The sequence below is a fragment of the Sabethes cyaneus genome, chromosome 3, assembly GCF_943734655.1.
Source record: "Sabethes cyaneus chromosome 3, idSabCyanKW18_F2, whole genome shotgun sequence".
Classification (NCBI taxonomy): domain Eukaryota; kingdom Metazoa; phylum Arthropoda; class Insecta; order Diptera; family Culicidae; genus Sabethes; species Sabethes cyaneus.
Genome location: NC_071355.1, coordinates 235,225,139 through 235,237,156, shown reverse-complemented (window position 1 = coordinate 235,237,156; position 12,018 = coordinate 235,225,139). Strand labels below are relative to the sequence as shown.

General features: G+C 45.4%; 1 protein-coding gene across 1 annotated transcript in view; it reads left to right on the top strand.

Annotated features, from left to right (window-relative positions):
* The window catches only part of LOC128741673 (protein abrupt-like), a 71,478-nt gene extending 59,729 nt beyond the window's left edge, over positions 1–11,749 (top strand). Inside the window, exons 6-8 of the mRNA XM_053837635.1 lie at positions 6,005–6,499; positions 6,561–6,845; positions 11,283–11,749. Coding sequence (XP_053693610.1) covers positions 6,005–6,499; positions 6,561–6,845; positions 11,283–11,749 — 1,247 coding nt within the window. The remainder of the gene's footprint in view (positions 1–6,004; positions 6,500–6,560; positions 6,846–11,282) is intronic.
* The last annotated feature ends 269 nt before the right edge of the window (positions 11,750–12,018 follow it).

The window sequence follows — 12,018 nt, the reverse complement described above, 5'->3', positions numbered from 1 at the left end:
ACCAGCCAGCCGGGTAGGTGGGTGGAAAGAGGCAAGAGAGTGGGGTGTAATAAATTTTAATTCTTTCTCAGTTTGAGATTTTCCTTGTTGTTGTTTAATGGTTGCCTCGGTTGGGTGAGGAAGAATGGGTGAGGGTGGTAAACCGTTGAGCGGGTCTGTCTGTCGACGGATTTTGATTTTGATGGAAAGGATGTCGGATTCGCCAGCGTTGCTGTTTGCTGGAAAGGATGTCGAATCGGACGTTAGAAATCAGTTCCAATTGAAATTGGCGGACGGCCTCTACGGCCGATTGACTGCCGTACGGCACGGAATGGCGCAGGACCTTACAATTTTCGTAATTGAAAATGTTTGTTTCTGCCCGAGATATGTTGCATGTCTGGTATCAGTTTCCTGGGTGGCGGGTGGCTACTAAGTAGGTGACTACTTATTCCTTTTCGGCCGGTATTCATGACTTCGACTGACACCCGGCGGTCTTCGCTTATCGTGGGAACGCCTTTTCTGCAGATCAGACGATACAAGTAATTAATTAGTATTCGACTTTACCGGGGAAGACATACTTTTGATTTGAACTCATTATGATATTACACCTGGACACATGACAGAACACACAAAGCTAATGATAATTTCAAACACTCTCTGCTGGGAACACTGCAATATTCAATTTAGCTGACATCTTGACTGATGGTGGATGGAAATACATCCTCTTGGTGGTTATTCAAATCCAATTAGATTGGAAACTATAGCCGGAGTGACACTTCGGAAGCCTGATAGACATCGCTTTCGGTATTTGATTTTAAAATGAATGCATTTTCGATTCATTGTTTGCCCTGTCCTGTGATGCCCCATAATAGATCAGTGAGTTTCTATCTAGACTTAGCGTGTTGCTGTTGAAATTAGTTTAATTAGCCGACCGGATTGCAGCTTCCTAATTTTCTTTTTCTTTTCATCTAATGAACAACACAGCGACGAATTAGTTTTAGCGTTCTGCCATACTATCAGTTCAATGAATCACATGATATAACAAAAAACCTCTTAACCGTCAGTGTTAATAATGATTTCTGATTGTTCAAAATAATATAGTTATTAATATTTACTTAACGAAAGGTTTAGTTCCATTTCCTATCTAGTTTCATTTCAATCTGTCCCTTAGTTTGGTTACTTTGTTTTAGTTTTCACTCACCAATTCACGCCTCACCACTATCCTTCGCTAGTTTATGAGTTTTCATCCTCCATCAAAAATTCAATAGATTGCACACAGTAGGCCAGAATTATGCCAATCAGAAAGACATCCCAAATCAGAAAGGAAAAAAATGGTCGAAGAAAAAACCAGAGCGGGCTTCTAAATGGATGCAAAACTAAATTTTACCTCTAACTGTAGAATAGATCTAATTGGTGCCAAGCAAACTAACCTTCAAAAATTTCAGCTGTATTAGTTTTTATCTAACTTTAGCTTTTAATTTTTACCAAAACGCCTTCACCGGGCTTATCATCAGAACTTAGTTTTGAAACAGCTTGCCAGCTTTTACCAAGCGAGTTAAAGCCCCATCTTCTTTGCCGTTTGATTTTTCCTTCGATGAGTTTTTTCTTCTTCTCTCTGATTCTTTCGTTTCATTGTTTAAAAAAAAGCATTATTATCCACATAAGTTTTCGCCTTAGTTTACTGCCATCTTCAGTTTAGAGAACATCCCACTATCAGCCAGATCTAGATTGAAATATTAATAAATATAAATCGAACACGACCGTGATCTCTATCGATGTGTAATGATTTTTATAAACGGATGAAAGCAACCGAATCGATATTACAATTACAAACTAATTGGTACTACAAATATTAGCGAATGAAAAGCAAACAAAAAAAAAACGTAAAACCAGAGTGTCAAAATTTTAACTTGTTTCAGACTCGAACAAACGATTAACGATATTGTAAAAAACGAAGCGCACAATAACGGGCGCTCTCACATAATTAGGTTTCCAACAATGTCAAAAAAAATACTAAAAAACAATATTCCAAATTTCCGCGAATCAGTTGCGCTTGCCCGCTTGACATATCAAGCCAACAAACGAAAAAAAAATGCAAAAAGCAAACGAACGCATTATAAAAATAATTAACCAATACAGATCAGGGTCGGACTTTTGGGCGATCAGAAATCATCTAACACTGCAATCCCTAATCACGATTGCAGATGCGCGCCAACATTGCGACACACTGATAAAGGAGGAAGCGAACGACGACGGCGAGGACGACGATGACGACGGAATTATCGAGCAGCAGCGGGAGAGACACCGCCGGCAGAAACAGCAACTGCACCATCATCATCATCATCACCATCAACAGCAGCAACATCATCAACATCAACAACAACAACAACAACATCAGCAACAACGAAGTTGTCTAAGTGCCTCGATCGACGGTGAAAGCGGTGGACTAAGGGTGGGAACGACGGATGGCGGCGGTGGTAAATTCGAACCCGACGAGAACGACAGTCGGTACATGGATGACGAGGAGGAGGATGAGGACGGAGTCGACGATGAAGACATGAAGGAGGATATTATGTCGACTGCAACCATGGATAGTGATTATCATAAGCAACTGGCCGCGGCTGGGGTGCTGGCGGCGGCGGCGGCTGCTGCAAGCAGTGCCAACGGTGGCAATCCACTGGGAGACGGCAGTGAGCAGAATGATTTTTTCAGCGCCCACAAGTCCGGCTCCCGTGATCTTGCACTGAAGCAGCACATCCTGAACGAAAAAGCCCGCCTTCAAGCTCACCTGCAGCGGCACCAGCAGCAACTGGCCGGCTTTCTCCTATCGACGACTGCGGCCGCTGCGACAACTCCTCCCACGTCTACTCCCCAGAACTGTATAAACCAAGCCACCAATTCGACGACATCCCCGTTTGCTTCGGGCACCGGCAGCCTAGGCAGGGCGACCGGTTCTGGCAACACTGTAAATAGCACCTCTGTAAACAATACCTACTCACACGACAGCAAGTCGCAAAAGTCGCAGTCCCAACAACAAAACGATCGTAGCAACCCGTTTGCCTACAACAACAGCAACAACAGTGGTCAGGTGTACCTGCTGCCCTGTCCGCTCTGTGAAGTACCCCTGGAACCACGTGTCTTTAGGCAGCACCTCGACCGTCACTATCCACGTGACAGCCCGGTCTGTCCGGTCATCCAGTGTGGCCGCCGCTTTGCTCACCCGAACTCGGTTCGAAATCACATGCGCCTCAAACACACCAGTCAGTGGGCCAAAATGAAGGCGATGCGCTCCTCCGGTGGCCCGTTCACCGGGATTCCCTGAACCCTTGACAAACCTACGCCGTCGTTGCCGGCTCGAACCGGTGACCACGGCGACGTCAGTGGAGATAGCTAATAGAGACGCGTAACGAACGATAAACATTCCTCACAGAAGCAGTGCCAGCGGTCTCTCCACTAGATTTTTTCCACCGCGTCCGATCTCCATGTCCGCGCGGTGTACACACTAAAGTTCCTAACTAATGAAATGAACCATTATTGTAAGGGCTGTCGGCGTCGAAAGGAGGCTGTGAGCTCAAAAGCAGTTGTGTTTCAGCAGTTGGGTTTTGCTTTGGTAGAGTTTCTTCCTCGGAAGCGATACTCCGAACCGGTCATTTCTTCGCCACTACTAATATCGAACAGTGAAGTGCCATTTACCCCAACGAGGAAATTTCGGAAACCGAAACGTAAAATCAATGATTGACTGCAAACTGTGTTAGATGATCTCATTTTGTTCGGAAGAAATTTTACCTAAACAAAACCATCCACTGTCTGCCTGTGGCTGTTGTGATTGTAACATTTCGCTTCCAGCCTCCTTCGACGTTACGCTACGTTCACTCCTGGAAGATACTTCCAGGTGGTATGAAACCCCTTTGGCTACATATACAAAGTACACCACTACATTATAAACAGTCGCCTGCGTGCACATTTAGTAGTGCACGCACACTCAGTTGTTCAAAACAAGTTGAAGTTGTGTGTGATTTTACATTCTTTTCCTTCTTATTTCTAGTCTCGTATCATTATTATTATTATTATTATTGTAATATTATTACTATATGATAACATAAATTATAAAACAAAATCAGTAGAAATACTGGCGACGCTTCCCAAGCAGGGCGTCCAGCTCACACCATTTCGTTACAAATTAGAATAAAACGGCTTTCCATATTTTAGTAATAGATCATCTTTAATAATAGTTTGTTTGCGTCAATCGCCTGAATGCAAAGCAAGCAAAACAAATCATTTCTCTCAATCAGTATTATTTTAACCCGTTTTTTTTCTCGGTTAGCCGCAGCTCAGCTCGCAGCCCAAGCTATAGGTCAGATTTATTTATTTGAAACAGAGAGCAGTGCTTCTCAAACCTAGCGGTAAAACACGAAAGTGGGCTTTGTGCCATCCGGTTCCTAGCAAAAGTATTCAAGCTGTCAACAGTATACCTACAAACAACACAGTTTTATTTTCTCTCGCTAGTTAAGTTAAAACCGAAAACTAAAACTAAAACTACAAATTCCTAGCGATTATAATTCCTTCACTTTTATGTGTACGCGAGGTTTTCAGTTTTGAAACGATGCGAAAAATAAACTAAACGAACTAGAGAAAAACGTTGAATAATTTTCTATTTTTAGACATTCTAAAAAGGTTCCTATAATGTAATTGACTATATATTGAGCGAAAGAACTAACTGTATATTTATGCAAAAAATATAAATATAAAAATACCATGAAGAAAAAGCAAGTGCGTAGAGTTATGTATGAAATAACTAAAAACAAGTAGATAAGATGCTGCAAACAGTACACTAAAGAGTAACAACAATTAGATAAGCAAACCAGCTCACATGCCGTTTCGTTTCGACCGCCCCTCCCCTCCCGCAACCAATCGGCACAGCAGGCCGTGTAAACAATATTATCTATTGCCCAACAGCCACACCTTCGGGTTCGTTTTCGTGTCCAGTCCACTCCTTTTGCTTCGTAAGATTGTTATGATTAGCACAATCGTATATTTCCACCGGCAGACAGTTATTAGCGGTAAAATAGTTTGTTTCATCATCGTCGCCGCTGCTGCTTGTATTTGCTATACCAAACTCAAACGACGACACACACACACAAAGACTACAGCTACTCCACCTCGCAAGTTTTTCGGTCTTACAATAAAAAAAAACTAAACAAGTTATCACGAAAACAAAAGCTCTAGACCTAGGTTAGGATATACATAGCATTATTCCATTAAATTAGATTTCGATTTAGTTAGAAAACGTCCTCCCTTCCACTACCTACGTAACGGAAACCAAACTTGCCATAATTGAAAAACCTTCGCAGAATAAGTTTAGCTATGTAATTTGGTGTGCTGGTTTGCAAACAGTAAACACGCAATAGACAAGGATAAACAAAAAGCGAACAAATAACTAAACAACTGCTTTAATAAATACAAGAAATGTTTGAAAACAAACTAATATGTACTAAACGCCATATTATACGATGCAAACCAAAACAGTTAGCGGCAAAACAAAACAACTAATAGAACCATCTGAAAACTGAAAAAAAAATAAACAGCTGTAAAGTTTAGTTTTGTATTGGAAGCTGAATAGAGAGAAGGGGAAATGAAGTAACTCGCGATCCTTTGGGAGAAAGCAAAAATAAACAAATTTACAAAACAAATAAATCTACTTTCTTCTTTTATTTTTCTCTAACCTGTTTTCGAAACTAACACTAACACACACACCCCGCGTGCACACCGAACCGAACCTGCACACAGAAGTGCTCCCGAACACATACGCACAAAAACACTCGCACACAACCAACCACCCACTCGCACACACACACACCCACATATGCCTTACACACTCACACATGCTGAGCGCGAAAAAAAAGCCACTGTCTCTCTCGCCGCCCACTCTGTCATGTTACCACCGCACTTTCAGTTCGATTATTTTTTTATCATTTGCCACCATCTCTCTCTTTTTTCTCTCTGGCCACCCGTTCTCTGATTGCAGTCTCTCGCCGTTCTCTAGAAATGCGAGTACGCGCCACCGATCCGCGACCCTGTCCGAAATGTGGCAAGATCTACCGTTCGGCGCACACCCTGCGCACCCACCTGGAGGACAAGCACACCGTCTGTCCGGGCTACCGGTGCGTCCTGTGCGGAACCGTGGCCAAATCGCGCAACTCCCTGCACTCGCACATGTCCCGCCAGCACCGTGGAATCTCGACCAAAGATCTGCCGGTCCTGCCGATGCCGAGCCCGTTCGATCCGGAGCTGGCATCCCGACTGCTGGCCAAAGCCGGCGTGAAGATTTCCCCGGCGGAACTGCGGGCACGGGCATCACCGACCGGAACACGGCGAAACGACGGCATGAAACTGGAGCTACGATCCGGCGGCGAAGGCGAGGACTTTGACGATCCGGAAGATCTGACCATATCGCAGCAGAGCAGTCACAGCGAAAGCCAACGGCGGTTCCACGAGAGCATGCTGGGAATGTCACCATCCTGTAAGTATTACTAGCCTAACTATAATAACACCGGGCGAACTAATTGATTAATTTCGCGAAGTTCCTTTCGCTGACGTTTCAGCTTTCAACCACCCGAGCACGACGATAACGCGTGTTCGGCAGCAAGGCGACGGCAAGGGCGGACTGGACGGCCGCGGTGGAGATGGCTGCGGAAACAACGGCAACGGCTCCGGAATGGGATCGCTCGGTGGTGATCGTCACAGTGGTGGCGGTGGATCGGGTGGAGGTGGCGGTGGAGGCGGCGGAAGCAGTAGTTCCATGAACCACATGCAACCGAATACCCCCACCGGATCGGCGATTTTGGACACGTACTTGCAGTTTATTGGTGAGTTTTTTGTTGATTTTATTTAGTATTTGTAAGTGTTAACTTCTTGTAACCTATCGACTCAAGCTTTTGTGGTATCCAACCCGAACAAATCTCTCAACGGTCAAGCTGTTAAGTACGTTTGTATTGAAGTCACGCCCAGAGTTGTCCCAATGTTACTACAGCTCTTGAAGGAAACATAATTCCAATATCCGCATGCTTCAGGACGATAGAAAGTAGAGATGAACCAACTCAAATCAACGATAGCAACTACATATGTTTTGAGGTTATTCCTAAACGTCAGTGGAGAACAATGAAATAACACTAGACATATGCCTAGTTAGAATATGTCAATATATCTCTCTGGCATTGTTTTATCAAATCATTTGCTTTTCTCTTCAAAATGTATTACATCATCGAAATATATTGTTCAAGACTCCACTCCTCTTAACTCCAATCCTCTTCATTTCTCTCCACTCCTCTCCACTGCTCTCCACTCCACTTCACGCCATTCGACTTAACTCCACTCTGCTCTATTCTACTCTATTCTGCTCCACTTTACTCCACTCTTCACTCTCCACTCTCCATTCTCCATTCTCAACCTTCCAATCTCTACTCTCCACTCTCCACTCCGCACTCTGCTCTCTTCACTCTCCGTACTCCACTCTCCATTCTCCACTCTCCACTGTACTCTCTCCTCTCTCCACTTTCCACTCTCCGTTCTCCATTCTCCACTGTACACTCTTCTCTCTCTCTCTCTACTCTGCACTCTCCACGTTCCCCTCTCCGTTCTTCACTCTCTATTCTCCTCTCTCCTTTCTCCACTCTCTTCTTTCCACTCTCCACTCTCCACTCCACTCTCTTCACTCTGCATTCTCTAATCTCCACTTTCCACACATCGTATTCCACTCTCTACTCCTCTCTCCACTCTTCACTTTCCACCCTCCATTCTCCACGCTCCTCTCTCCACTTCCCTCTATCCAATCTCCTCTCTCCACTTTCTACTCTTCACTCTTCACTCCACTCTCCACTCTCCACTCTCCACTCTCCACTCTCAACTCTCCATTCTCCACTATCCACTTTCCACTCTCCACTTTCCACACTCCACTCTCCACTCTCCACTCTCCACACTCCACTCTACTCTCCACTCTTCACTCTCCACTCTCCACTCTCCACCCTCCACTCTCCACTCTCTACTCTCTACTCTCCGCTCTCCAGTCTGCACTCTCCACTCTCCACTCTCCACTCTCCACTCTTCACTCTTCACTCTTCACTCTCCACTCTTCACTCTTCACTCTCCACTTTCCACTCTCCACTCTCCACTCTCCACTCTCCACTCTCTACTCTCTACTCTCCGCTCTCCAGTCTGCACTCTCCACTCTCCACTCTCCACTCTCCACTCTTCACTCTTCACTCTTCACTCTCCACTCTTCACTCTTCACTCTCCACTCTCCACTCTCCACTCCACTCCCCTCTACTCTACTCTACTCTACTCTACTCTACTCTACTCTACTCTACTCTACTCTACTCTACTCTACTCTACTCTACTCTACTCTACTCTACTCTACTCTACTCTACTCTACTCTACTCTACTCTACTCTACTCTACTCTACTCTACTCTACTCTACTCTACTCTACTCTACTCTACTCTACTCTACTCTACTCTACTCTACTCTACTCTACTCTACTCTACTCTACTCTACTCTACTCTACTCTACTCTACTCTACTCTACTCTACTCTACTCTACTCTACTCTACTCTACTCTACTCTACTCTACTCTACTCTACTCTACTCTACTCTACTCTACTCTACTCTACTCTACTCTACTCTACTCTACTCTACTCTACTCTACTCTACTCTACTCTACTCTACTCTACTCTACTCTACTCTACTCTACTCTACTCTACTCTACTCTACTCTACTCTACTCTACTCTACTCTACTCTACTCTACTCTACTCTACTCTACTCTACTCTACTCTACTCTACTCTACTCTACTCTACTCTACTCTACTCTACTCTACTCTACTCTACTCTACTCTACTCTACTCTACTCTACTCTACTCTACTCTACTCTACTCTACTCTACTCTACTCTACTCTACTCTACTCTACTCTACTCTACTCTACTCTACTCTACTCTACTCTACTCTACTCTACTCCACCCTGTTCTCCACAGTATTCTGCTCTCCACAGTACTCTGCTCTCCACAGTACTCTGCTCTCCACAGTACTCTGCTCTCCACAGTACTCTGCTATTCACAGTACTCTGCTATTCACAGTACTCTGCTCTCTACAGTACTCTGCTCTCCACAGTACTCTGCTCTCCACAGTACTCTGCTCTCCACAGTACTCTGCGCTCCACAGTACTCTGCTCTCCACAGTACTCTGCGCTCCACAGTACTCTGCTCTCCGCAGTACTCTGCTCTCCACAGTACTCTGCTCTCCACAGTACTCTGCTATTCACAGTACTCTGCTATTCACAGTACTCTGCTCTCTACAGTACTCTGCTCTCCACAGTACTCTGCTCTCCACAGTACTCTGCGCTCCGCAGTACTCTGCTCTCCACAGTACTCTGCGCTTCACAGTACTCTGCTCTCCGCAGTACTCTGCTCTCCACAGTACTCTGCTCTCCACAGTACTCTGCTCTCCGCAGTACTCTGCTCTCCACAGTAATCTGCTCTCCACAGTACTCTGCTCTCCACAGTACTCTGCGCTTCACAGTACTCTGCTCTCCACAGTACTCTGGTCTCCACAGTACTCTGCTCTCCACAGTACTCTGCTCTCCACAGTACTCTGCTCTCCACAGTACTCTGCTCTCCACAGTACTCTGCTCTCTACAGTACTCTGCTCTCCACAGTACTCTGCTCTCCACAGTACTCTGCGCTCCACAGTACTCTGCTCTCCACAGTACTCTGCGCTCCACAGTACTCTGCTCTCCGCAGTACTCTGCTCTCCACAGTACTCTGCTCTCCACAGTACTCTGCTCTCCGCAGTACTCTGCTCTCCACAGTAATCTGCTCTCCACTGTACTCTACTCTCCACTGTACTCTACTCTCCACTGTACTCCACTCTTCATTGTACTCTACACCACTCCACTTCGGTAATAGACTATCGATCTGGTGTCGACTTTAGAACACACTTTTAGGTCACTCAGTCTCAGACTGTTATTCTCCGGTCGCCAAGAGGCCGACAGCCGCTATCCGTGTTTTCGCAAAATTGTCTTTGATGGTGGCTCATACGGCATTCTCGCTACATGCCCAGCCCCCGTTATTCGACCGGCTATACCCGCCGATTTGTACGCATGATACACTTCATGCACTGACGAACTGACATGACACATAGAAGAAAATCCTTCAAAATGCATCGTCCTACACATTTTGCTGGCACACTAGCACCCTCTGCACCCCCCAGCACCCTCTGTTATGGATGTTGCGGAGTAGCGTACATTTGCAGGGTTTAACGCTGTGGGGTTTTTACATTTGTAGGGTTTTATACTGAAAACTCAAAGCAACACCCGCGCGCCGCGGTGTGGCCATGTTGCGAATCATGCTTTTTTGAAAAATGAGTGGTTTTTGATTGGACAATGGAATTAACGCGAGTGTCTCGTCTGTTTGTCTGGGCTTCATTGTTAATGTGGCTGTACCATGCTCCATGCAGCTCGCCGCTCAAGGATGCAAGAGCTTGCCATCTTGTCTTCCTCAACGTGCAAACGTCATGGTCGTGGAACACTATCCGGAACAACTAGCATAGAATGCCAGTTTTGCGTAGATTTACAGATTATGGGACCTTAGTTGACACGGACCCGTCATATATACCACCTAACTGTGCAACCCTCGACTATCGCCATTATCAGTATATTCAGTTTTGTTGGCAAATCATGTTCAAACATAGTCTGCTACAACCCATTTTGTTTGACTGAATCATGCGATGCTTTGAAACTTATAACCAGATCGTGTATCTCTATCTAGGCAGTTCTTAATTATCATCAGCATCTTTGAGTCAGAGTGGCTCGTGCCGTGTCAAAAACTCATCCAATTTAAATTCAAGGTTCAAGTCCACTGAGGTATCCAGGTTGGGGCTCGTGTCCCACCTTCTCTATGAAATCAGTAAATTAATTGCGTAAAAATAGATACGCAATCTTACAATTACTTGGTTTCTACAGGCCAAAGTATGCTTCTGAAATGTCGACCTTCTGATTAGATCGCTGGGCACGCCAGCGAGAGAGGATGTAGAATATTTCCATAAATCGGCTGTAATTTTGCCAAGTTTACTTATCTATCTGTAGTGATCAAAAAGCAGACAATACTGAACGACAACAACTTTGACAGCCTGATGACCAGAATGACAGAAATCCCTCAATGCATTGAAACAAAGGAGGCGTTTGCGTCTTGTACTTTTTACAGCTACAACTTTCCTTTAACCGAAACTCATCGCAATTTTCGTGTTCCATTCTTACAGGAATGGGTGGCATGACGCAGGAGCAAGCGGCCGCTGCGATTCAGGCAGCCAAATACGCCCACCTGAAAGCGATAGGACACAATCTGGACCAGCTGCCGCCGGGGTTTCTGCCTCCCCAGCTGGACATCGCCAAGCTAACCGGCAACAGCCAGAGCACCGATCTGTCGATGCAAAAAATGCAATCCCCATCGCCGAACGTCACGATAGAGCCGGCTTCGAACCGTGACGATCGTCACCATCAGCTTAGCAACCAACAGAAGCTTCTCTCGCTGGCAACGGCCGGCAACGGAAACCACCACAATCTGAACAACAACTCGATCCTGAACAGCGATAGCATCCGGCGTGGCGATTCGTCCGAACCGATGGATCTCGGTCTGGACGGGCCGCAGCACAACGTTAACGACGATGGCAATAGCTCGGGCGACGAGCGGAATTACTCCGACGACGAAGGAGTCGGTACCAACTAAACGGACACGTATACTGGTTGCGTATACGATTTTTAGCTGAATTGAAATCTCAAAACAAATACCACAATTTTCTTCTCGACTTCTCCGCGGGACGTTCCGGGTGTGGCACCCGGATACGTGCGTGTTTAGATATTTACTCTATCAGTAAGAAATTTCAGTTTTCTGGAGTTCTGGAGTGGATTGGAGGTTTTCCCGCCCCGAACCACCAGGATAAACCGATAGAAACGGAAAAATGAGTAAATTCGTTGTGCCATCCTTAATTAAGTGAG